Source organism: Dipteris shenzhenensis, chromosome 17, assembly GCF_047967505.1.
Source record: "Dipteris shenzhenensis isolate YYH24624 ecotype China chromosome 17, Dip_SZ_1.0, whole genome shotgun sequence".
Taxonomy (NCBI): domain Eukaryota; kingdom Viridiplantae; phylum Streptophyta; class Polypodiopsida; order Gleicheniales; family Dipteridaceae; genus Dipteris; species Dipteris shenzhenensis.
In genome coordinates this window covers 18,273,589-18,301,167 of record NC_141612.1, presented here as the reverse complement: position 1 = coordinate 18,301,167, position 27,579 = coordinate 18,273,589, and the positions used below count along the sequence as shown (strand labels likewise).

At 42.0% G+C, this 27,579-nt stretch overlaps 1 protein-coding gene across 2 annotated transcripts in view; it reads left to right on the top strand.

The window, feature by feature from the left end:
- The first annotated feature begins 4,519 nt into the window (after positions 1 to 4,519).
- The window catches only part of LOC147891792 (zinc transporter), a 63,940-nt gene continuing 40,880 nt past the window's right edge, over positions 4,520 to 27,579 (top strand). The window contains exons 1-6 of one of the 2 annotated variants that reach the window (XM_087388461.1): positions 4,520 to 4,821; positions 16,201 to 16,393; positions 16,483 to 16,602; positions 19,128 to 19,207; positions 19,314 to 19,392; positions 19,661 to 19,797. In XM_087388461.1, the coding sequence (XP_087244587.1) occupies positions 16,363 to 16,393; positions 16,483 to 16,602; positions 19,128 to 19,207; positions 19,314 to 19,392; positions 19,661 to 19,797 (447 nt within the window). In that variant the 5' untranslated portion in view covers positions 4,520 to 4,821; positions 16,201 to 16,362. Of the gene's footprint in view, positions 4,822 to 16,200; positions 16,394 to 16,482; positions 16,603 to 19,122; positions 19,208 to 19,313; positions 19,393 to 19,660; positions 19,798 to 27,579 lie in introns of both variants that reach the window. The other variant, XM_087388460.1, reaches the window with a different exon arrangement.

Genomic DNA, 27,579 nt, shown 5'->3' with positions numbered 1-27,579 from the left:
AGGATTATGCCTTTTTGTCTTGCATTTTAGATTTTCAAAGTGGTTGGTTTAGATACTACAGCCACTCTTGAGGGTGATTCTCATGCTTTTCTAACTTGTAGCAGCTATGACCCTTCAAAGGATGCATGCACTTTCAATGTCAATGAGACATTGAACACATGGTATTTTGATAGTGGTGGATCCAAGCATATCACTTCCAAGAAGAGTCTTTTTGCATCTTTGCATGCACCACCCACTAGAAAGAGTGAAAAAATTCTTCTTATTTAGTGTGTGGAGTGGGTGACATTATACTTTACCTCCATGGATGGCATAGATTTCAAAATTTCCAACGTTCTTTATGTGCGTGGTATCAAGAAGAATTTACTTTCAGTGTCCTCACTCAATCAAGGAGGATTTCAGGTCATCTTTGAAGATGCCAAGTGTGCAAGCCGAGACAAAGAAAATGATTATGCTTTGGTGTTGTTTGGCACTTTGTATCAGGGTCTTTTTCAGCTTGATGTTTATGAGAAAAGATCCAATCTTGCACTTGTAGTAAACACTCCCACTACTGCCATGCAGAATGCGGAGTTATGGCATGCTAGATATGGACACATGAGCTATGGTAGCTTGATGACACTTTAGAAGCATGCTATGGTTGATGCATTGCCTCCTTTGGAGTCACCTCCTCCTCATGCCTATGAAGGGTGCATCCTCTATAAGATGCATAGATTTCCCTTTAAAAAGGATGGTGCAGTAAGAGCTATCCAAAGATTACAGCTCATACATAGTGATGTCTGTGGTCCTGTGAGGACACCTACTTTGGGTGGTTATCTGTATTATGTCACATTTATAGATGACTACACAAATTACACTTGGTTCTATGGCTTGAAGAAAAAATCAGATGTGTTTATGCATTTCAAACACTTTGTGGCCAAGGTTGAAAATGAGACAGGACTTAAGGTGCAGACACTTCGTACTGATAGAGGGGGGGAGTATATGTCTCATGAATTTGAGGCATTTTTGAAGGAGAAGGGCATCACACATGAGCTTATAGTGAGGCTTACCCCTCAGAAAAATGGCAAAGCTAAGCGAAAAAATAGAACTCTCATGGAGATGGATAGATGCTTGCTCACTAGCAAGAAGTTGCCTCACATGTTCTGGCTAAGGGCTCATGTGTGCCAATTATGTTTTGAATCGGGCTCCCACAAAGGCTTTGAAGACAATCACTCCCTACGAGGCTTGGCATGGGAGAAAGCCTTCAGTAGATCATTTTTGTGTCTTTGGATGTGTTGCATATGCCCACGTGTCTGTGGAGTTTCAACATAAGTTGTCAGATAAGGCACTAAAGTGTATCTTTGTTGGGTATAGTGCAAAAAGCAAAGGCTATTGTCTCTACAATCCTACCACACACAAGATTTTTGTGAGTAGAGATTTTTTTACTATAAAGAGAATTCAACTCATAAACATGATGAATTCACTATTCCAGCTTCTTCAAATTATGTTTTTGAGGGGTTCCATCCTATTGATTTTGGTTCCCCAGCTGATCCTCACGCTGAAAATCAGCATTTACAGCAACCTCCTCCTGATCCGCATGCTCCGATTCAGCCACCTACTAATTTTGTTCCTCCACAGGTAGTGGATGATGTTGTCAGGCAAGAGATTCAAGAGATACATGCAGCAAAAATAGTTCTGAACGGGTTGCTACAGACTCTCAGGGAGAGTAGACTTGAGACACCTTTGCCTAATAGGACTTGTAGTGCAGCAAGGCACGCAGGGGGGCTCTTTCTGTTGAATCAGCTTATGTAGGTACTCTTCTTGATGAAGAAGAACCTAATACTTTTGAAGAAGCCAAGGATAATGTGCATTGGATGGATGCCATGCACAATGAATTGCAGTCCATTGAGAAAAATTAGACTTGGGATGTTGTGGATTTACCACTAGGAAAACATAGCACTGGTACCAAATGGGTTTTCAAAGTGAAAAGGAAGCTAGATGGGTCCATTGATAGGTACAAGGCACGGCTAGCTGCCAAAAGATATGCTTAGAAAAAGGGCATAAATTATGAGGAGACTTTTGTTTCTAGATGACAACTATCAGTTCAGTTATTGCCATGGCTACAACTTTTGTTTGGAATGTTCATCAGTTGGACATAAAAACAGATTTCCTTAATGGGGACTTGCAGGAAGAGGTTTATGTCAAACAACCTCCTGGCTTTGAAATTTCAGGCAATGCACATCAAGTTTGCAAGCTAAATAAAGCTTTATATGGGCTGATGAAACAAGCCCCATGTGCATGGTATGCCAAGATTGATGCCCTCTTGGCAAGCAAGGGGCTACACAATAGTCCCATTGAAAGCACCCTCTACATCAAGAAGGATGGGGGGGATATTTTAGTCATCATTCTCTATGTAGATGACATGCTGCGCATAGGATCAAATGAGGAAATAATTGCAGATTTCAAGGTTGAATTGAAAGATGAATTTGACATGATAGATTAAATTTCTATTTTGGGATCCAGTTCATACAAGACAAGTGTGGCATTGTTATGTCTCAATCCAAGTATGTGCAAAAGCTCTTGGATAGATTCAACATGCAAGATTGTAAGCCTATAGCCACTCCCATGGAGCTAGGGCTAAAGCTTACTATGTATGATGTAGGTGAATCAGTATATGCCACACTTTACAGCAAGGCTGTTGGATGCCTCATTTATTTGTGCAATACACGGCCCGATATTCAGTGTGCAGTATCTTAGGTGAGCAGGTATATGCATAGCCCAAAGACAACACATTGGCAGGCTGTAAAACACACCTTTCGTTAATTGCAAGGCACAAAGTCTTATGGCTTGATGTTTCCTAAGGGGGGGTGACTTGAAGATGCATGCTTACAGTGACTTAGATTGGCCTGGAGACTATGACACTAGGCAATCCACAAGTGGTAATTGTTTTTTTTTGGGCAAATCTTGCATTTCTTGGCCGAGCAAGAAACAATCTACTGTGGCTACTTCCTCATGTGAAGCTAAGTACAAGCCAGCTTTCACTGCGACAGTTGAATGTGTTTGGCTGCGTCATTTGTTTGCTAAAGACCTCTCATTGGAGGGTCCTTCTCTGATTCTCATTGATAGTCAGAGTGCTATAGCAGTGGCAAAGAATCCTGTGTTTCATGCTCGCACGAAGCACGTTGAAGTTCATTATCATTATAGAAGTTGCATGCAAGGGAGATCAGTATGATCTATGTGTCAACACATGACAATGTTGCAGACATCTTCACCAAAGCACTTCCACGTGAGAAGTTTGAGGCATTTCGCAGTGCCCTGAACTTATCTCCTTTTGGTGATTGATCACTCACTTCCTTGTACATCATCACATTGGCACCGTAGGGGGGTGTTAGAATTATTGCCATAACTCTAAGCACTGACCAATGTAATCCATAATTGAGTTAGGGGCACTTTTCCTTCACTAACGGTTTTCCCCCCTAACCATAGTTAGTTGGTTAGTGTGGTTTTGTCACTTAGAAAAAACCACCTCCACACTGCTTTGTATCTTATCCTATCTATTGCATCTTCTATGTTTTGGCTCTTCAGCTCTTTCTCTCTGCTTGTCTGCTTCTCTCTCTCTTTCTCACACCCCTTGGCCACCTTTTTTTTGATGTGTGTGACTTCCCAAGAAATCTGTTTGTGCCTTCATCCTCTTATTTCATAAATCTTATAAATGCTCTCTTGACTTGTTTGCCTCTCTATCTGTTTGATCCTCTTAAATGACAAGAGAAATCTATGTTGCACTATGGCATTTAGTCCTATGGGTGCTCCTAAATGCCAAATTATAGTCTTGTTGTCTATTCAATTATCATCATATTAATGAGCTAGGGCGGCTTCTCCAATTACAACCATATTTGATAAGACAAGGCGGCTTCTCCAATCATCACCATATTTAATGACCAAAGGTAGCTTCTAAAATTATAACCGTATGTAATGAGTGAAGGTAGCTTCTCCTTAGGTTTAAGCCAAATGGCATTACCTTCAGACACGCTATGCACTGAGCCAATAGCTTTGCAAATTAGATACCAAGCTTCTAGTTGTACATTCAATGTTTTCTCAACAAATAAAGTATTGATGTCATTTGTAAACATGCCAAGCTCCCTTGTAGCTCACCACCTTGGGTAGAGTACCATTAATTATTTCTTGAATCTAGTTTGGCTATAATTTGAATATTACTTGGCTTTCCACCCCTCATATCTCACATACATAACTCTCTCGTATTATATCAACCCATATGTCTTAAGTGTGGGCAGCAAACATACTTCTCTTGAGAGCATGGGCTACCCCTCAACGTAGGAGCCCAAGGTCTTGCTAGGGAAAATTTGAAAGGCTTAAGGTTGGTGTGTGTGAGGCTTGAACTCACCACATTAAAAAAAAAACAAGGTGAATGATATTTAATCATTCAAAAGACCTGCAAAAGCAAAAAAGAATACACTGGATATAATGTGTAGGAAGAACCTCTGAATTTTAGCTTCTTAGAGAAGAACCTCCACTTAGACCTACAATCAACTCGTGACCTGGCCCTATTGAGGGGTAGACTGCCTTGAACAATAGACAGCCTCTTACACACGGAATGCCCACCAAGCTAGGACCCCATGACCGAAGCATTAGAGACTTAGGGGCATTACATCAGCTATTTTGGACACCATAATTGTACCATCTTTTCATTTTACACTCACGATTTTTGGGAGGATAGAGTAAGTTTTGGATGCAGTCCATGGCTCTGTCACAGCATGAAGCAATGCACGCGGGCGTCCATGGTCGAGTTCGTTTAAGCAAATACAATTTGGGATCTGCGAGATCCAGTAGGTGCGTGCGTCATGACGTGCAATCTTGGATCCATTTGTCTCCGCTTCAAGGAGCCCAAGTTATATTTTGAAATCGTTTTTTGATCGGTCGAAACTAACGCACAAGCTACGTTCCTCCTTGTACTGTCCGCTTCAATATATCCTCTCTGATCAGCCTTGTATAGTCCATCAACGCAGAAACGGACCTATGCGATCCACGTTGCATATTCTTTCGCCGAGTTATCTCCATTCTAGAAAACGTGGTATCTCCCTGATATATGTCTACCTCAAAAACTTGGAAAAGGACATTCATAAATTACAGAAGGCAGGTGTCATATTTGTTGACCTTAATGTTCAAACGAGATCTAGACAAAAGGCAAAAATTCTTCATGAAGAGGATGCAAGGATTTGAAAGAATAGGAAAAGGCCTACTTACCTTTTATGGGATGCCATGATCTTCAAATATGTAATGGGTGCATAGAATAGACAAATCAAATGATACAAAATTAGAGAAGGAAATGTGTGGTAAGTATCTCATTTTACTCGTTTGAGGTCAGTCCAACTTCGAAGCTTTTGGGTAGACACTTTACACACTATGATAGCCATTTGGTAGGGGTCTTCCTAGGCAGCTTCTGCCAAGAGGACTATCATCCTTAGGGAGCGGAGTGGCTAGTCTTTTTTCTCAGAGGCTACCATAGGTTTGAGGTTGCATTTCAGCCTCAACCTTGGTGCTTTACTAGCTCTTCTTGACGAGCAAGCTATTTTTACCCAATCAGGGTATTTTGTTTTTCATGCTATGCATACTGTGCTTTTGCTAGGACCATTGCCCTTGCGGTTTCTTTCATACTATTAAGTATTTTCATCAGGGGAAAAAAAGCCAGTGAGAAAATGTGGTAAGCATCTCATTTTACATATTTGAGATACATAAATCTAAACCAAGAGAGAGACTGCTGGAATTCCTTGTATTCCCATGTGTTTCGATCTCAAAGGAGTTAGAGAAGAGGAATAAAAGACCTCAAGAAAGGTCACCTTAGGCTTGACTTCAGGAAGGCTGAGCAATGCAAAGAAGCCCTAGAAGCGAGGAAATGAAGAGAGAAATGGTGTTATATACATGAGACCCTTTAGGGTTAGGGTTAAGGTTTCCAACCCTTTTCCTTGTCTCCTCTTAACACACTCTCGCGTACGCACATTATTCAACATAAAATGATGTGGAGATTGTCATCTCAAATTCCTTCCCTCAAGATCATCATCATGATATGAAGAAATTAAATCTATATATGCACTCTCCTTGGATTGATTTTTTGGATGTCTAGGTGTGTCATCCTTGTCTTCTCTTGGAAAGCTTGAATGGTGTGGTTACAAGAATCTTGTTAAGGTAACCTATATCTTCTTCGTTGATGTTGGACCAATTCGTATGTGGTGTCTCAAACTTGTGGATAGTGGGGGTGTTGTCCTCTTGGATCAAGTATCTTTATTATTGTCCTTCACATGTTGATTGCTAATGCCATTGTCTGAGTCATTGATGACCAGTGTGTAGTGATGGATTGGCTTAACCTTATGGTATGGTCCTTGCGGATTAAATCTCTTCATTTGATTATGATCCTTCACCTATACGTTGCCAATGCTTGTTGCTTCGGTCTTTCAAAGACTTGAATAAACTTTATTTCTTTCTTTCTATTTTACCTATTATTTACTGACTGAGCTATGCGTGAACTGTAAATGTACAAGACACACAACATGTGCTATTTGTTGTGAACTTGTTGTGTAAATGAAGGCAAGATTCTCTAAGCCTCCCGTCATTCCCTACTATCCTAATCTCAATTTGTCGCACTGTCCTCCTAGCTTTTCCTTTCAAGTTGGGGCAGTGCTAAGCTTCCTGCTCAGCCCCGCTCCCCAGGGCCTTGGCAACTAAGTAGGATTGTGCAAATCCACAAGGGAGGGAAGATGGCAAAAACTATAGGACCATCATGGTAAGCATAGTTGCCAGCCGAAACGAAAACGGCAGAAATGCCAGAAATGGAGTTTCCGGCCCGAGCCTATGATTCTATGATCTATCATTCATGAATGATGCCTCAAGATTCAAGAATCAACAACAGTTACAACAATCTGAAATGGATTACAATTTGCAACTGCGTAAGTAAAATACATCATATTATCTACTATTATCTAGATTCCAAATTCACGAACCAAGTGACATGTTACATGTGACATATCAATGTTCTGTATTCTTGTTGGGAACACCCGCCAGATGGTCTTTCAACCGCGTGATGGACCGTGTTTTGCTTATGCCACAATAGTTGCATTTCCACTTCTTGGACCCACAACCTCCCGCATAACTATCAATGTAGGTGGCATGGCCCCAATACAGATCTTTCGGCATTGTGGAGAGGAGTAGGTTATAGGGATTCGGGAAAGGAGGACAAGGAGGGAGAGTATGAAGAGGACTGAAGGTCCAAGGAGGGGGTAGAGGAGCATGAGAGTGAGAGGGTAGAGGAGAGAGAGAGAGTAGAGGAGAGTATGCGAGGGTAGAGGAGAGAGAGAGGGTAGAGGAGGAGGACTCAAGGATGTCGGAGGGAATATGAGTAGTAGTAGGAGGAGAGTGAAGAGGGTAGAGGCTCGATAGCTTAGCGCCCTCATATGGAACATTCGTCTCTTCATTGACCATTGTTCTTAGGGCAGCCCCACTCTCATTCGATGAGTTAGTTGGGCTTTTGTTGCAGGAAGAGGAGAGATGCTCAAATTTTGCCAAAGCCTCTCGTTAGGGTGAGCAAGCGCTTGCCATGGGTGAAAAGGGCAAATTTCAAAAAAAGTTTGAGCTAAAACACAGCCATACAACTCAGCCCAAGAAGGGGAATGCAAGCAGTTCAAGCAAGAATCAGAAAAAGGGCAAATGCAATTATTGCAAGAAGCCAGGGCATTACATCGCAGAGTGTCAGAAAAGGATTGCCAATGAAAAGAAGAGGCAAAGGGACAGCTCTAGTAGTAATTTCCGTTTCCCAGCGGTTTCCCTTTCCCTTTCCCTTTCTGATGGCCGAAACGGCGTTTCTTGCAACTATGATGGTAAGCAACTTGATGGCCAAACTATATGGAACCATTTTTGAACAAAAAATCACGTCGTTTCGGTCGTTTCCGTTTTCGTTTCTGACGGCCGAAACGCCGTTTCTTGCAATTATGATGGTAGGCAGCTTGATGGCAAACTATATGGAACCATTTTTGAACAAAAAATCAGCAAGTGGGCGGAGGTACAAGGAGTTAGGGTACTGGCACAACTGAGGGAGCAAAGTACAAGACAGGTTCCATTTATTGCTGTTTTGTAGACTTCAAAAAAGCATTCGACATAGTACCACGTAAAAAACCATGGGAGAGACTAGAAAAGCTTCAAGTCCCCGTGGAGCTAAGAGAAGCTATGTATAGACTACGAGAAGGTACTAGCTGAGCTGTGCTAGCCACTTGTAGATGGATCCAGTTCCAAAGAACAGGGCATCATAAGCAGCGATATAGGGGTCAAGTAGGTATGCCCCTTGTTACCAACTCTCTTTGGTCTCTTCACAGACGAGTTGGAAGATTGGATGACAAAAAACAGAAAAGGAGTCCCGATGGCTGGTTACACACTATCATTGCTCATTCATGCGGATGACGTGGTCCTCTTTGCAAGAGATAAGAGTGATACCCAGGAACATTTGGATGCCTTCTATAATTTCTGGAAATGTTCAAAAATCCAGGTCAAAATAGCAAAAACCAATGTAATGGTGGTGGCGTCTTGAAATAAACAGATAAGCTTCGCATTCGAAGGGAGACTTTGGAAACAGTCACTTCATACAAATATCTAGGGCTGGATTTTACAGAGAATTGCAAGTGGAAAGCATGTGTGCAATGAAGGATTCGGGGAGGTTGAAAAGCATTGTCCAGCTTCCAAAATAAATGCAAAAAGGCACATTTGTGCAATTGGGAGATGAGGGGATTTCTATACACCATGCTGGTGCAAACAATGGTTCTCTATGGGGTCCAGCCTGGGCGCTCGGGCTCTCTAGAGCTTATTGGGAAAGAATAGAAACAGTGAACAAACGCTTTATCGTAGGAGAGTTGGGAGTTAAGACACATACACCTTATCCCTTCCTGCTAGCTGAAACAGGTACGATACCACTGGAAGTTGAAGTACTATGCTATTATATGGGTACCTCAACAAGATTAAGAAGATGGATGCACACCAGATACCACAGAAAGCAATGGAGGCCACTAAAACCATGGGCTGGTATAGGGATGGAATTATGGGGGATAAATTCAGCTGATATACCAGAAGAATCAGGTAAAATCAGAGGTGTAGTGACACTAAAAATGCTATAGAAGATATGGCACGACGCAGAAACGAAAATGCAGCTCTACAAACGGGAAATCAACCCGATGGACAGCCATGCAATGTAGAAATATCTTGGGGAGACATATCAATATTCAAAAGACATCTGATCTGCAAGCTAAGGATCAGTTCACATAATCTAGAAGTGGAGAAGGGTAGATGGATGCATTCCATGATTCCAAAAGAGGCAAGGTTATGCACAATCTGCCCAACAGGGGAGGTAGAAGATGAGCAGAGTGTGCTCTTAAAATGTCGACCATACACACACATCAGGGACATTCATGGAAACAATAGATGTAATTTGAAGAATCTAGTGGTACAGCCAGCCCACAAGTTTGGAAGCTACCTAAAAGAAATATTGGAACACTGCAGCAAGTTCAGACAAGTACAAATAATAGCCCAGCAGATACAATGTAGAAAGATTTGTGAGAATTTATTTCAATAGTTGTAACTGACCACTATTTAGTTTATTAGTGGTGAGCAGAAAGGGGCTGCCACAGGGACAGATTTGGAATGGTAAACAGGGCTGCCACATGGGCAGCATGCAAGCTGCCATGTGGGTAGGAAGAAAAGGCTTTTGACAAGCCCTAGATGGTGGGTAGAAGGGCCAGAGATGGGGTGGGGCGTGTTCCAGGCCCATGGATAGACACAAAGGCTGCTGGCTGCATTCCTGTCTGCACAGACAGGTGCACGTCAGATGCCAGGTGCAGCACCTGGGACATGTCTGTGTTTGCAGATTGGTTGGGCCAGTCCGCCGCCCGTCTGTGGACTGGGTCGGCTGATGCAGAGGGCTTCCAAGCCCTATATAAAGTCCCCTCCAGGGGCAGGTATTCATTCAGTGTTTGGGCTATTCTGGAGCTTCAGTTTGGGCTGCACACACAGCAGCAGGGAGGTCTAGAGATGCCTCTAACAGAGCCTCACAACAGGTTGCCATCATAGTAGCAAGGAGGACAGGAACAGGGAGACTTGTGCATCACCATTGGCTGCAGATGGAAGCAGCAAGGAGGTCAAGGATTAAGATGCGAATAGTGCCTGACCATTGGCTGTCCACCAGTGCAGCAAGGACGTGTGTTTGTAGGGCATCACTACACAGCCTCCTGAAACTCTAGGAGAGCATGCAGGCTGACAGTGTTTAAAAGGTGCCACGAGGAGGTAGAACAGTTTTGTAGTGATGGGTCCACATCTAGGCAGCACCTTGCTGATAGACGGTGGCACACTGAGCACACCTTTTTTACAAGGTTTTGGTACATCCTTGGAACACTATCTTTACTGTTTCCACTCTCATGAGCGTAGCTCAATAACTACTCACGATGGAGGTCCAGCCCATTCCTGCCTTGTTTGGGGGGGACCGCCCAGGCATAGGTGTCACCCTAGATATGGCCCACTGCATACAGAGATCCTGGAGACCATGCCCACCGCCACGGTAGGAGACGACCCGACAGATGCAGATACGAGATATCCTCGCAGCCCATAGGGCAGCTACTAGGGCACCCGACTACCCGACTATGTATTTTAATTCTGAGTCTGAGTATTTGATATTGAGTACTAGTTTAATTTTTGCTTTCTGATTTTAGCATATTACTTGGCGAAGGGCCTTAGTGAGCCCTCGTCCCAGCCCCACAGCGGCTTGTATGGGTCATCTTTTGTACTTTGTTTCATAGGCCCGCGAGGCCTCATGCAGATGTTAATACATCTTTCTTTCTTTCTCTCTCTCTCTATATATATGTGTGTGTGTGTGTACACATGCACTTGTACACATTAAGGAAAGAAGTGAGATTTGAAATAGCATCGTGTGGTTTCTGGGCATACACGTTTTTCAATATTCCGTTGTGGATAGTATTGGCTGTAGCATACATCTTTCTTTCTCTCTCTCTCTCTCTCTCTATATATATATATATATATATATATGCATGTGTGTGTACACATGCACTCGTACACATTAAGGAAAGAAGTGAGATTTGAAATAGCATCGTGTGGTTTCTGGGCATACACGTTTTTCAATATTCCGTTGCGGATAGTATTGGCTGTAGCAGGCAACCTACAGCTCTGTTTTCCAAGGTCTTCCGCTGAGAACGGAGCTACATTTGGTGCAAGATCAAATGTGGGAACTTGAGGCACAAGGCAGCCCTGTGGAGAAGCATATTGATGACAAGAAGGCAGCCTAGAACATTGAAAAAAAGCATCTACAAAAGGAATGGGCAGCTTTCAAACAAGAATAGGAAAGATGGCTCAAGTCAGAGATGCAAAGTACTTGGCAGTGAGAATTTGCTGCATCAAATTAGTCGCATCCAGGTGCAACAAATCACATGGGAGGTAGAGAAAGTCAGCTTGGAAGCTGAGAGAGCTATCTTACAAGATGCACTGGCGAATTTGGAAAAAACAAGGGATGCATAGCAGGTGGAGAAGATGCAGAGTGTAAAGCAATCACATGGCCATTATCTCTTCTTCATGAGGACCATCTATAGATAAAGCTCAAAGGAACATGTACTGCACTAGGAGATGGAGTGTGAGGGATCCACTGCTGCTATTGCGGCTGTCCAACAAGGTGTCACCATTTTGTAGGCGAAGATTAACAAGTACAAGCATGGCTACCTCCATTACAAGTAGAAGTCCGAACATCTCCCGAGTATGCTGGTGGACATTATGGAGAGTGCTGATAGAAACTCAATACAAAGACTTTGTATAAATGGATGCTCAAGTATGTGTGTGTGTGGATTTGTATGTGTGAGAGCATATTTTTATACTATGGTCTATACCCAGTGTTGGGCGCTGATGACGTCAATGGGGATGTCATAGTAGCTAGTCCTTGCTATGCGTGATGGAGTTTATGGTTCTCAATCTTATAAGTGACTATCGTGAGATTGAAACTGCACTATGTTGTGTTTTTAGAGGATGAGTTTGGGAATGTTCCTGGATTCATCTAGGTATATGCTTCTGTTGTATTAACGGACATGCAAATTTCACCTTGTGAAGTTTTCATCCAAGTTGCGGTCTGTTGGTATGTGGTAATTCTTTCTATCTTAAATGGTGCATTACCCTATCAGATAGATTTAGATGCTCGTTTGGGAGAGACTAAAATGAAATCGTTTAGACTTCACAAGCAGTTGTAGCTTGAATGAAGAGATTTTGGACTACTTTTTGATTAGCCTTCTCCTTTAGTGCTAGCCTTCGTCATGGCTGAGTCTGCCCTTCACCTCCGGAGTGCCGACAGAAACTCAGTACAAAGACTTTGTATAAATGGATGCTCAAGTATGTGTGGGTGTGTGGATTTGTATGTGTGAGAGCATATTTTTATACTATGGTCTATGCCCACTGTTGGGCACTGATGACGTCAGTGGGGATGTCATAGTAGCTAGTCCCTGCTATGCGTGATGGAGTTTATGGTTTTCAATCTTATGAGTTACTATCGTGAGATTGAAACTGCACTATGTTGTGTTTTTAGAGGATGAGTTTGGGAATTTTGTCATTTCTTATGTGGACAAATGTTCCAATAACTTTGTTTTTATTTGCAAAAAGTTTTACTTAGAATGTCTTTTGAGAGAAGTGAACTCGTCTGCCAAAACTTACGCCCCCGCCTTAGTTTCTCAAAAAGATTTGATCTCAAAACATCAGAGTTTTTGCAAGTCTTCTGGGTTTGTTTGCAATCCAAGCATACCTTTTCTTTGTGCTGCTTGGAAGTTTCACAAAACTCCAAAAAAGATTTATTGCAGCTGCTTGTGAGACTACTTTGACGAATATCTCTAAATGGCTAAGCTACTGCTTCAAAGCCATGTTGCCTAGTGTCCATGAACTTTGGAGGGACTTATTAAAAGAGGCAGATGTCCCCTCGAACTCAAGCTGGATTTTAAATGACTCTGTAGGAGTGATTCCTGTTGTAAAATTTTTTAATTCCTCTCGAAGCATTCAGGAAAAAGAGTCTCCTATTCTCCTTCAAACCTATGATTTTACGACGCTTTACACAAAGATTGAGCTGGAAGACCTGAAGTTTAGAATTAAAAAGCTAGTGGCTGAAGTTTTCAAGCTGAGATTTGACAAAGATAGATGCAAAGTGCTAAAAGTTGAGAAAACAGCCTTATGCTTTGACTTTTTGTGGCTAAAAAATACAGATCATGACATAGGTTCTAAAAAGAAAAGATACACAAAGGTAGTAAGTGTAGAAGATGTTTGCTCTTGGATAGATTTTCTTTTAGATAATCTTTACATCACAATAGGTGATTCTTTGTTTCAACAAGTTATAGGAATCCCCATGGGCACTAATTGTGCCGTCTTTTTAGCAAACTTTTATCTTTTCACTTATGAATTTGAGTTTATGCAACGTCTTATTTCTATCAATACCTGCCCTATCATTTTACATAAGCTTAGTCAAGTTAGGCGTTTTATAGATGATTTATTTGTACCAGATGTTCCTAACTTTCAAGACTTTATGTACAAAGACGCTAGAGCTTTTGGAGAAGGAATCTATCCTCGTGACTCTTGTGAACTGAACTGCACTTCAAAAGGGGATTCTTGTGTTTTCTTAGATCTTAGACTTTCTCAATCTACCATAGGATTAGAGGTTGATATATACGATAAACGTGAACAACCTGAATATAGTGGTTTACACATTATAAAAATGCCTCACATTGACTCAAACATTTCTGATTTGGCAAAATATGGAGTCATTTCTTCCCAATTCCATAGATTTTCCCGCCTTTGTACAACTAAGGAGTCTTTTATCACTCATTGTAGTAATTTGATCACTTTACTATTACACAAGAGGTATAATCCAAGGAAAATAATGAAAAAAGTTCGCACATTCTTAGATATGAAGTCTTTTATCTATGGTGTATCGGCCTTAGGTTTGTTTAGAATGATTGAACTTAAGCTGAAAACAAAAAGCGGGGAGCTGAATAGCCCGTTTTTCTTTTAGTTTCAAAAGAGAGTTGGTTTGAGTATACTTGTGCTTTCTAAGTTAGAAATGTATTTTTGCCTCTTTGCAGAAACGAGACATAAGTGTAAAGTGCCTTTTAACTTTTTATGTTTTAAATAAGAGAGAGAGAGAGAGAGAGAGAGAGAGAGAGAGATTCTAGTTTTTTGGAAGTTTTTGTTTCTTGACTTGCTTGTTTATTTTTGCTTAAGTCACCTGCTTCGTTTCTTCTTTATTTCTTGTTTTCATTCTCTTTTGTTTATTTGACGTATTTTAGCAAGCACTGGGTTTGCCCAAGAGACTCCGCGGGTCTTTAGAAACCCAGTATAGCTGCTTATGCTTGGGCACTGATGACGACATAAGTGTTGCTTTGCTTGCTAAGTATGTCTTCCTTTTGCTTTTCATAAAAGTTTTTGTTTACCTCTTTTTTCTTCTCTTTCATTTTCTCTTTTATTTTCTTTGTAGATTTTTGATCTTTAGAACAACAAAAAATTCTAAATTTGTATGATTGGACTTATTCTAGTCTTACAAAGGTATATATGGGAATGTTCTTGGATTCATCTAGGTATATTATGGAGAGTGATGAGGAGGAGCAGCATCTTGCCACTCCAGCTTAGTTTTCTTGATGAGGCATGCTTTTTTTAGCACATGCTTATTTCTATATTTTCAGTTTTGGCTCCTTGCGAGCAAACTTTTCCTGTATGTAATTTCCTTTCAATATACTTTGGATTTTTGACAGTCATGGGTTATGTAAAGCTCAATGCTACTTTTCTGAATCTTGCCCTATTATTATGTGCTTACAATGTATAATTAGTTGCTAATTCTATTAATTTTTTAAAAAAAAAAGAAAGAAAAGAGGTGAAGAAGAAGAAGAGAATGCCTTGGATTGGGATCACGATAGCCCATCTTCTTTTTCGTTGATTGGGACGCTGAATGATAGTGGCAGGGGAGCTGTTACATATGGGAAGGTCAAGGCATAAAGAAGACATCGTCATTAGGGGGTCAAAGACAACTGTCATTGGAGGCCACTCAAGAAATTGCCAGAGGCCATGAAGATGACCATCATAGGGGGTCATGAAGATGACTGCCATCTTAGGCAATGAAGATGACTACCATTACAAAGGAATGAGGAGTTTGGAACACCAAGAGCCCATTGGTACCACCGGATTCACTGAGAAGTCAAAGGTGGAGCCCACCGGCTCCAAACCAAGTGGAATAAGAGCATCTTGGAGCCACCAGAGAGTTGCATATGGAGCAGTATGAGAGGAGGTTAGAATATTGCGCGAGGACCCTGGTGTATACAGAAAATCCAACATCATCAATGGTAGGCAACAGAGCAACGGTTGATGGGAAGATGTAATGGTTACCAATGGAAGTGGGGTGAGGTTGACAATCACGAAAGGATTGGGAAAGGGTATACAGGGCCAATAGGAGAGGAGAGAGGATCACAAAGGGACGTGAAGAAGAGAGAGGATAAGGGGATTCATGTGTACTAGAAGAGGTTTGAGAGACTAGGAGAGGGAAGAGGCTTGAGCTACGAGCTCACCAGAGTGACATTTGTATTGAGGAGTTCGGAGAGTAACCCTTGTACTGTCCAGAAGGTGGTCTTGGTGTACGGTGACCGAATCCATGCTATGGTAGCAAATATTGTTTGTGTTTCTGTCTTCCTTCCTATGTTGTTTTGAGTTAGTATGAGCTAGCATGCTTTGTTATGATCATCTTTTTCTTTTTAGTCTGCTCATCAATTGCACCAAGTAGTACAAAGACGCACAGCTGCATCACAATAGTACGAAGGCGCACGGCTGCACTACAGTAGTACAAAGATGCACAACTTCACCATAGTAGCACAAGGACACCCGGTTGCACTATCCTAGCACGAAGGCGCATGTAGTGTAGTATTGGCACCTCCCACCAATGGCCTTTGGCTTTCGGCAATACTTACGGAAGAGTACAAGCCTTGCCTTAGACAAGAGCCTAGGGATGTTACCACTGAGGAGTCCTTTTTGGGCTTGATTTTGTTGCTTGTTTTTTCTCCTCTTTCATTTTCTCTTTTATTTTCATGCTAGAATTTTGGACTAGAACAAAGAAAATCTGAATTTGTATTTTGAGTTGGCAAGCTGACTTCATTTGTCTGATTGCAGCGAGTTCCCATTTTATATAATCCTTTGGAGTGGGAAGTTTCTGCATTTACTGTCAGTGTATATAGTGCACCGGTATCTTCTAGTGGCAGGCACTTCAGTTGTGACCTTCATGTTTGTGAGCTTACTTGCAGCAACAGTCACTCTTCTGGTCCTACACCCTCCATGGAAAGGTCGCCCGCTTTCTACATCGCAGGTGCAAACTTTTGGTACAGTAGTTGTAATTCAATTCTTGTATGAAAAGTATATGACTGTGACTGACTGATGATACAATATGGGAGACAGCTTGTGCCCACTGTTATCAATGGGGCCATATTGGCACTCTCGACTGTATTATGGGGACAAGGATTGAGAGCTTGTGGTCCTGTCAGGTACTCATACCTCCTATGTGGATTATTTTTTCAGGTCAGTGCTTGGCTTTCATGCTTGCCTATGTTTAGTTCCAATTCTCATAGCTTGGCTAAACCATTTGTATATGACAGCTGCTCTATAATGGTACTTTTTATTGCTGCTTTTCTTTTTGAAGTGCTGTGAATGAAGCACTTGGGAAGCGTTATTGAGGGGCTATCTTGTCATATACACATTCGAAAATTTTCTATAGGCTTATTATGTAAGAAAGATAGAATGGTGTTTACATCAAAGTACTATGTGACACTGAAGAGCCAATACATCACAGCCTTGTCTGCCTCATGAAGTGCGAGTGCTGTGAACGAAGCAATCTGGAAGTGTAGCTGACAGGATATCGTGGCATATTTTCAGATTGGTCATTATGTCACATTGCATCATATCTGTGTGCTTTCAGCCTTCGCGAAGGTTTAAGAACTTCATTCTTCTTCCCTTTTCCGAGAGGCGTAAAATGATGAGCCTTTTACTTCAAATATCTGAAGTTCTGCTCCATTCTATGCTTGACATTGCTTGCTGGTTCTATCCACACTCTGTGAAAATATTCTTGCATACGATTGATAAATATTGTTGCATGTGAGTGTAACATTGGTTCACAGAGAGAGAGAGAGAGAGAGAGAGAGAGAGAGAGAGAGAGAGCATACAATTGATAAATATTGTTGCATGTGAGTGTAACATTGGTTCACAGAGAGAGAGAGAGAGAGAGAGAGATAATATGGTATGATATGATTGTACTAAAGTCCTTGGGAGTCCTCGGGAGACACCTTCAGGATCTAGGGGATTGGTGACCAGTATCAAAACAATAGTGGTTCGTTACATCCAAAAATCTGAGAAAACTTTTATGTATCGCTTGCTGTGCTATGCTGCAAGTATATATTTCAGCTACTGCTGCGCCATGTCGACGACTTTGTTGCGCTGTCCTAGGATTTCCTTTATGTAGGCGCCTATCATCCCCCGGAAGTTTTTCAGCTGGTGGCATTGCTGCTATAGTTTTCCCTTATGTGTGCGTACACTCGGCAATGGAGGGGCGTATGTTCGTCATTTTCAATCTCCCCTGTGGCACAAATTTTATAGTCTTGCATTCTGGGGCGGTCCTAGGTGTAGTCCACCTGCCCTTCTCCAGCTGTAGTTCGTGAGAGCTGGTCCCTACTTCACAAGTTTCATGCTGTTTGAACCATGATATGTCCCTTTGAGTATTCCTGCATTTCATTACTGTTGGTTTGATTCATTTCTCATTTGTAGACGTCCATTTTTGGTCCGGGTCTTGCTGTAGTTGCTGTAGCATTTTCTGCACGACCAATTTCTGATTTCTTCTCCATCTTCTAGGATATTAGAGAGAAAGAAAGAAAGATATATTAGCATCTTCTGGAAGCCTCATGGGCCTATGAGACAAAGTACACTAAAAAATGGTATCTCATACAAGCCACCACGGGTTGATGCGAGGGCTCGCTAGTGCCCTTCCCAAGTGCTATACTAAGAAACTCAAAAGCCAGAACTCAAAACTCAAAAATCCTAAGAGAAAACAGGAAATGTGATCAACTATGATCCTGGTGCCTCGGTAGTTCTCCGATGGGATATGAGGATATCTGATATCTGCATCTGCCGGGTTATCTCTCACTGTGGTGGGGGGCGTGGCCTGCGTGATCTGCCTTTTCTTTCTTTTTTTATTTCTATGTGCTAGGACATCTCAAGAGTGATACCTCGAGTTGAACAGTCCACTCTGCGTAGACTAAGGATAGACTAGACCTCCATCGTTCATGCTCTGGTCTGTCTCTACATTGTGCGTGGTCTCTATGGCTTTGGCTCCACTGCTCCTCGTCTCCTCTGTGGTGTCATGGCAAACTGTGCTTGCACTATTTGATGAAGGATTGAGGACTTGCTCCGAATCATCTAGGACCCTATATTATTACTTGTCTTCAAAAGCAACTTGACTAATTTTGGGCCATACCAACTATAAGGCAATCTGATAGTCAAACCTGATCTTAACTTGGTGTAGATGCTTTTCAAGGAAATCTGCCTCTTCATGAGAGAATTATTGCATGCTGAAATCGATCTCCCATGGTTACAATCGATATAAAACAATCTTTCTTCCATACAATTTCTTAAAAGATCCTAAAAAGTTTAGGTTGATATTCATGCATGTATTAGAATATCGAAGGGTTTAAGAGTTTTAAAAACTTGTTGGGGCAAGGAAGTGAACTTCTGTTAAGTACAACCACAATACAAAAATAAAGGATAAACTCTTGTGAAAGCCTCAAACAAAGTCATGCATTAACAAAATGAGGCTGTCACAACCAATCTCATACAAAGTCATGCACAAAAGAAGTGAGGCTGTTCCAACCAATCTGGAGAGTGGAAATGCGTTAAAAAATATTAACCAGAAGTGTCATGCACTTTTTAGAGTTCATGAGTTCAAATTCTAGGATGTCTAGAATGTGAACGGCTATGCATGACCAAACTTGTAAACTAAGCAGCTTTGAGTATTTGATTTTGTTATTCTCTTTGTTGGATCTTCTTCTTCAGAACAGTAATGGCAGAATATGTGGGAGCTGTGGTGGGTGCGGTGTCCACTCTCATCTTTGGTAGGGGTGGTGGGAAATGGAAAAAGGTGATCATTGCTTGCCATGTTTTTTTCCGCTTTTTGGAATGTACTTAGCTGTATAATTGGGGCTGTTATGATGACTGAGGTTTCTATTATTGGTCGTGCGTTTCAGGTAGGAGGCTTGGTGGCGATGCTTGCATCATATTTCTTTATCTCACAAGGCTGGGCTATGGCAACATATTCACCCTTTTATATCCTTCCAATTTCTGACTATTGATATGCTCACTTAGCAATTCCGGATCCCTACGAAGTCCCTTTTATGAAGTATCCAAATCATCTAGGGAAGGACAATTAGTAGATCTATCACCCGTCGGGATGATTATCGAATAGGAACTGGAAATCTGTTAATAGCAGATTGGAGGACCGGGGAGAAGGAGCTTATATCGGTTCGGTATCGAGAGGAGTTCTTAACCGTTACGTGGGAGGAATTGGAAATTGTGAACCTTGACTTGCAATCACCCTTTAGAAATGGTACCATTGTAGGAAAAAGTATGTATGAGGAACATTCTGTGGGGCTCTTCTCAATGTCTCTCCCCATTTTTGCTGGTATACTTGCAGCCCTTCAGAGATTAATTGCTCGGCGTGTCTCCTTGAAGGTTTATATTCTTTACTTTCTCAATCAGGTCTTGGATAGACTTTATATTCGATAGTTTCAGTGTTGCAAATATCGCATGACTGTTTTTTTGGAACAAATGTGCTCCAATAACATTTTAATATCCATCCAAAATCATATCACACTCATAACACATATCAAAAGTTATCAGCTCTACTTCTTAGTCATCTTTCTTAGAAAAAGGGCACATGGTCTCAAAAAATGAAAAGAAAAAGGGCACATGAAATACAATTTATATCATTGATGTATTATTACATTCCACACACACATGTTGCAAAATAGGTCTGTTTTCCTCTGCAATCCTGGAATAGAGAAATCCACTCATATGTGCTCATGTTCTTATATAAAATAGGAGGTTGAAAAGGCTCTTGTTTGCATTCTGCTGGAACATATGCATCGCTAGAGACAATAGAAAGAAAGAGTATCCATTATCAAGAGTCCTTTTCAAACTTCAATACACCTTGGGAAACTTCTCTTTTGAGGATTTGAATCTAAAGAAGCTCCATTATATACCACTTAAGACTTCATTGGATCGCTTCTTAAAACTAAAAGTTTCCCTTCAAAAGCAAAGAACTCTATCTAACTAAGGAACTCTTGATTTCTATTTTTACTTCTCCTCTCTTGACAAGGTAGGCTTGAACTCAATTTTGAAGTCTCCTGAAGTAATGGATTCTCTCCCTCATTATGTGAGAAGAATTTGGAAGCATCCAATATTAGCTTGGAAGTATGTAAAAACTTTAGGACAAAAGGCTTTCAACTATGGAGAAATAGGTAAAAGGCTTTCAGAGCATTCAAAGTCTTCGATCCTTAGATTGTTGGAATGGTCACCTCCCCATTTGTAAGCCTCCATATGAGGAGAGCATGGGGGGGTAGGGATGTATAGACTGCCACATGGGCAGAGAATGGGGCTGCCAAATGGGCAGCACATGAGCTGTCATGTGGACAGCACAAGAAACGCATTAGAAGGAGACCTTGTGCAGGAGAGATGGTGGGGGCATGTAGCCTTGGATCTGACCTGGCAAGACGGAACTTCAGAGCAGGCATACGGCCTGAAACAGGGCCCTGTGAAGGGCGTGATGACATCAGCATAGTATGGCCCCACTGTACGGGGCTGTACGGAGGCTTACTGGATACAGGACAGGGCTGCTGGTGTCCTGGCTGAAGGTGGGATCTGCAGTGGCCAAAGGCACCTGCATGGCAGGGTCTTTGGGCCTTGTATGGAGCCTGCAACAGGCCTGGAACAGGGCCAGCAGATGGGCAGAGTGCCTGTGCCAATGACGGGCTGCCATGTGGCTAGGTGGGTCTGGAGAACAGCCCGCAACCAGGTCGGTTTACAGACTTGGGGGGGGGGGGGGCGGTCTGTCGGCCGAAACATAACCTAAAAGTCGGCCCTACCAGGTCGGTTGGTTCAAGGGCCTTGTGCCCTATAAAAGGAGAGGCCCCTTGGCCTCATTTCACATCTCCTGGAGTAGCAAAAGACCAGCAGTCAAGGAGCAGCAGGAGACCTGCTCTTGGAGCCTATTTCCGGAGGACGAGGAGAGAAGGAAGAGCTGCAGACTGAGCTTGGAGGGCTGCCTACCTAGGCTGACACTCAGGGCAGCAAGGTTGAGAAGAACACTCTAGACAGAGAGTTTACATACGCTTGAGGTGGAGCACACGGGCTCAGAGATCTAGAAGTGCTTGGCATCTAGTAGGAGAACCTTTTGGTATTGTATCCTGTCCTACTTACGGAAATATAATGTGATGCTTCTATATTTGTCTCTGAGCATTGTGTATTTACTGGCTTGCACATCTATGCACATTAAGTTAAGAAGTTAGTGATTCCACACCCCACACCTCACTATGTGAGCTCCTGGGCAATACTATCAGTCTTCCGCTGTGCGTACCCTCCGTTGGGTCATTTCTAACATAGATAACCTTTTTGTTGCAAAAGTAAGAGATTCCACAAGCTTTATTGATGCTGATTTAGGACATGTAGTCACAGCTGATACTTCAATGTTGCTTTGCAGTAACTTAAGAGATCTTTTCATGAAAGGCACGAAATTTTGATTGTACTCTTCAAAAGAGCCTTGCCTTTTAAAAGCCCTTGATAAGGGAATCTGAAAGTTTGCTTTGCAAATAGAAGAAAGTTTAGGAGCTCAAAATATCTTATCAGAATAGAAAGGGAAGATATTGAAGAAAGTTGCTTTGAAACTAGAAGAAGTCCCTTCAGTTAATTTCTCAAAGCAAAGTAACCATCTTTTTAAAGAAGATAAAACTCTTCTTCGAAAATTCCATAGGAAATTTGTCATATCTTATATGGACAAATGTTCTAATAACTTTGTTTTTATTTGCAAAAAGTTTTACTTAGAATGTCTTTTGAGAGAAGTGAACTCGTCTGCCAAAACTTACAGCCTTGCCTTACTTTCTCTAAAGGATCTGATCTTAGAACACCAATGTTTTTGCAAGTCTTCAGGCTATGTTTGCAATCCAAGTATCCTCTTCTTTGTGCTGCTTGGAATTTCCACACTCTAAGAAAGTCAAGATTTATTGCAGCTACTTGTGAGACTTCTTTGACATATGTCTCTAAGTGGCTAAGCTACTGCTTCAAAGCCATGTTGCCTAGTGTCCATGAACTTTGGAGGGACTTATTAAAGGAGGCAGATGTCCCCTCACATTCAAGCCCTATTGTAAAATTTTTTAATTCCTCTCGAAGCATTCAAGAAAAAGAGTCTCCTATTCTCCTTCAAACCTTTGATTTTACTACGCGTTATAGAAAGATCGACCTGGAAGATTTGAAATTTAGAATAAAAAAGCTAATGGCTGATGTTTTTAAGCTGAGATTTGACAAAGATAGATGCAAAGTGCTAAAAGTTGAGAAAACAGCTTTATGTTTTGACTTTTTGTGGCTAAATAGTAAAGATCATGACATTGATTCCAAAAAGAAAAGATACACAAAGGTAGTAAGTGTTGAAGATGTTTGCTCTTGGGTAGAGGTGATTCTTTGTTTCAACAAATAATAGGAATCCCTACGGGCACTAATTGTGCTGTCTTTTTAGCAAACTTTCATCTTTTCACTTATGAATTCGAGTTTATGCAATGCCTTATTTTTATCAATATCTGCCCTATCATTTTACATAAGTTGGGCGTTTTATAGATGATATATTTGTACTAGATGTTCCTAACTTTCAAGACCTTATGTACAAAGACGCTTGTGCTTTTGGAGAAGGAATCTATTCTCATGACTCTTGTGAACTGAACTGCACTTCAAGAGGGGATTCTTGTGTTTTCTTAGATCTTAGACTTCCTCAATCTACCGTAGGATTACAGGTTGATATATATGATGAACATGAACAACTTGAATATAGTGGTTTACACATCATAAAAATGCCTCACATTGACTCAAACATCTCTCATTTGGCAAAATATGGAGTCATTTCTTCCCAATTCTATAGATTTTCCTGCCTTTGTATATCGAAGGAGTCTTTTATCACTCAATGTAGTAGTTTGATCACTTTACTAATACACAAGAGCTATAATCCAAGAAAAATAATGAAAAAAGTACGCAGAATCTTAGGTATGAAGTCTTTTATCTATCGGCCTTAGGCATGTTAAGAATGATTGAACATAAGCTGAAAACAAAAAGCGGAGAGCTGAACAACCCGTTTTTCTTTTAGTTTCAAAATAGAGTTTGATTGAGTATGCATGTGCTTTCTAAGTCAGGATTGTAATTTTGCATCTTTGTAGGAAGCGGTACATAAGTGTAGAGTATATGTGCTATGCCTAGAGTGACCCCTCGTCTTTGTCGGTCTCGCCTGAGGAAAGCTGTGATAGGTCGGACCTCAATAGAGTGTACTTTGGGGGCGCTCTGTCGCACATGTGGCCTCTGCGTCCCTCTCTCGGTGGTATTGTGATGGCTGCTCATCCAGACGGCTCTCATATCGGCTAGCTCCTCCTCCTCCACTCCACTGTGTCCGGGGGCTGACTCAAATGTATAGAAGTCTGTGATGTGTCGCTGTGCCCGATCACCCTCTATGTCCAGTAGTGGTCTGATCATCCCCTGCTGCTCTCTGATGTGTCGTAGAACCGTATCCTTGTGTCGCCGCATCTCCATCAGATAAAGCCCGATACAGACCTGGTCATGGAAATGGATCAGTGGTGTCACATGATCGAAGCCACTCCCCTCTAGGTAGAGACAGTGGTAGCGTCCCCGAATCTTGTAGTAGGTTGGGTAAACACAAAGAAAATGCTCGTTTGTCTCAACCGCCCCCAACGTACATGGCGTGCAGACCTGTTGCTCTCTGGGTATACCCGTTGCTCTCCCTGCCCCGATCCTCAGCTAATGGGATGAAACCCGCATTTGACCAATGGCAATCCTCAGTGCATGGGAGGCTCCTCTATCCTTGAAATATTGAGTGGTCTCAAGTGTGTTTTGGAAAGGACAGCTACACCTCTAGAGCCTTGTACTCCACTATCTCTCCTCATTTCTCTCCTATGAGCAGACTCCCAGATGTACCTTGTCATTGTGGGCAGCCCTCTCTCTGGGCTCTCATGTGTCTTAGTGTAGAAGATGATGTCTTTGCTTATGTTGTCTCCGAGAAGCCACCTGGGTTGGACCAAAGTGTACCATTACAGCTCCATACAGCCATACTCAACTTGAGCTTGTTTTGTGCACTCCTCTCCCAGTTGACACCGCCATAGTTCACCCTCTTCCTTCTCCCCTTCTCCCTTGTCCCCTCTGTCAACTCTTTCTTGAATAATCACTTTGCCATCCCTGTAGGGGATTTCATTTAGGTTTCTTGATTTGCTTATTTATTTTTTCTTAGTCACCTTCTTCCTTTCTTGTTTTCTTTCCCTTTTGTTTATTTGACGTATTTTAGTAAGCATTAGGTTTGCCCAAGAGACTCCGTGGGTCTTTAGAAACCTAGTATAGCTGCTTATGCTTGGGCACTGATGATAACATAAGTGTTGCTTTGCTTGCTAAGTATGTCTTCCTTTTGTTTTTCCAAAAAAAAAAAAAAAAAGGTTACCTCTCTTGTCTTCTCTTTAGTTTTCTCTTTTATTTTCTTTGTAGAATTTTGGACTTTAGAACAACAAAAAATTTAAATTTGTATGATTGGATGTATTATAGTCTTACAAAGGTATATATATCTAATGTCCATTAACATGACGTGCTTATGGGCTTGTTTTAAGTTCATTTAAGCAAGAAAGTTCTATTTTCGTTATTTTTTGACCTTGCCATCAGGAAGGGGAAATGGCCACTATTTGTTACGAAGCATATTATAATCTTTGTGTTTTCTTGGGTGAAGAGATTGTAATGAAGGAGGCAGGGGCAGATTGGAGGAAGGGGATAGAATTGGTAGAAGGGAGAGAGAGGAAGGAGCAGAAGGAGTGAGAATTGAGGAAAGGGGGTAGAGGGAGAGGAAGAAAGCGAGAAGGGTGAGGGAAAGAGAGAGATTGGGAGAGAGTATAGGCAGCACGTAGGAGGAAGGAGGAGGGAGTAGATAGGATTAGATGTCACATCAAAAGTATTACAATGAGTGGTGGGTGTGGAGTTATATAGTCCCCTCCATATATCTCACTAACTCCTCCTTAGAAGTACTACTAATTTAGCCCTTTTTCCCCGTTGCAAGACAGCAAGATGATGATTAGTCTGTGAGAAGATTGGGGTAGTCTTGGACAATACTCTCGAGCTGCCATGACTGCTTATCTTCAGGGAGTCACTTCCATTTGATGAGGTACTCTATGTATACCTTGTTGTGGAGTACATGATCTCTGAAGCCCACGACTAGAGGATATGACCCTCCTTATCTATAGGTGGCAACAGGGACATAGAGGATATGACCCTCCTTATCTATAGGTGGCAACTGTGGGAGAATATGCACATGTCCCACATGTGGCTTCAGCGAAGACACACGGAAACATCATGGATCTTGGAGGTAGAGAGTAGCTTCAATTGATACGCTACCTCTTCAATTTTGTGGATGATCTTGTAATAAAGACATGCTTAATGAATTGCCAAGCAACTTGTGATGCTGAATACTGGGTCTTAGTGGGTATGAAATGGGCCTGTTTTGTCATTTTATCCACCACAACAAAGATGCTGTCCCATCCCCTCTTTGTAGAAGGCAATCTTGTGATGAAATCCATGGCTATGTGTGTCCATTTGCCTTTTGGAATGGGTAATGTCTGCAAGAGACTTGTGGGTAATTTGCTGTCCACTTTATTCTATTGGCAAGGCAAGCAGTCAACCACATATTGAACCACATCCTGCCACATGCCTTTCCAAATAAAGCTTTGTTTGATTCTCTCATATGTCTTAGTGAGACCTGCATGTCCAACCATGGGAGATGAGTGCATTTCTTGCAAAACGAGCTGTCTATATTTTGAGTTTGGCACTAAATATATCCTGTCCTTGCACCACAACAGCCCATCATGCAACTTGAATTTCAGATGACCCTGGCTAGAAGGCTGCTGCAAATATGAAAATATGCGGGCTGCCTTAGAATTCTGCATATACTCTTTCTGAATGCCATGAATCCATTCTGGATAAATGGCAAAGATAGTAGACAAATGGCAAGCCCACATCCTGGACAAGGCATCTGCAACCACATTTTCCTTTCCCTTTCTGTACTCAATGTCCAAATCATAGGATTGAATTCACTCAGATTCTTCCTCACTCAGCCTAATTTGAAGTTGACATGATGAATGAGAGAATCTGCCAAGCATAGCCCAATAAGAGCAATAGCTCTGTCATTGTGCTGCTTCCAAATTTTGTGTTGTTGTTGATCCGTTGGAGTGGCATCAGTTGCAATGATGTCCCATACTCCTTCCTTCATGAGAAGCAACTGCATCTTCGTCTGCCAAGTAGGAAAGCCTTGGCCCTCTTCTCCACGAGCAGAGAGGTGGAGGATAGAGATGTCATCATGAGGGAAATAGAGCAGCTTCAGCACACGTTTACAAGATGGGAGTAGCCATCAACGCAGCACAGCATCCAAGTAGCGCACGTCAGTTGAGGAGACGAGCTGATCAGTGCCATGGCATGTAGATATAGACGCAAAGCAGGTGTGCATGTCGCTCAGCGCTCTTCAGAGAATAGTCAGGTTGCTGCAGCTGGCAGATAGAGCTGCATGGACAGCAGCAACAGGAGCTGCGTGGGCAGAGAGCGCAGCAGCAGTTGCGTGGGCAGAGAGCCTAGAGAATGGCGGCCGTTTGCAGAAAATGGCGGACAGAAATGCAGAGGAATGGCAGGTTGAGAGAGGTAGAGATAGAATAGCTGGCTGAAGTGTTGCAGCCCGTTGAAGAAGATCGAGGGCACCCAATGTTGGTGAAGATGTCGGTGAAGCTCATGTTGGTGAAGTTCTTTCTTCAAGATCTTCAACGGTGAGGCTCGGGTGGAGGAGAAGAGCTCAAGGAACTCACAAGGAGAGAGAGTGGAAGTAGAGTGGAAGGAGCTAGCCTCTCCATAGGTCTGAGATGGGCTTCAAGGCCTCCTCATTCCTTGAGCAAAGCTAGCTCTGATACGATTGCTTTTTGAAAAGCGGGTGCTTTTTTGGAATGCTTTTCATGAAAAGCAAGTGCTTTTTGCTGCGAAATTCTGAGCAAGAGAATTGGAAGCACGTCACCAAGGATGACGATAGGATGGACATCTTTCCCACTTGATAGATCATAGAGAAGAGAAGAAAACAGCCCAAGAGATAGGGCGATAGAGAGAGAGAAGAGACATCTGGCCAATACGAATTCGTGCCTCTGGAAAGATGCGCCTCAGCTCCTAGCCTCCAAACAG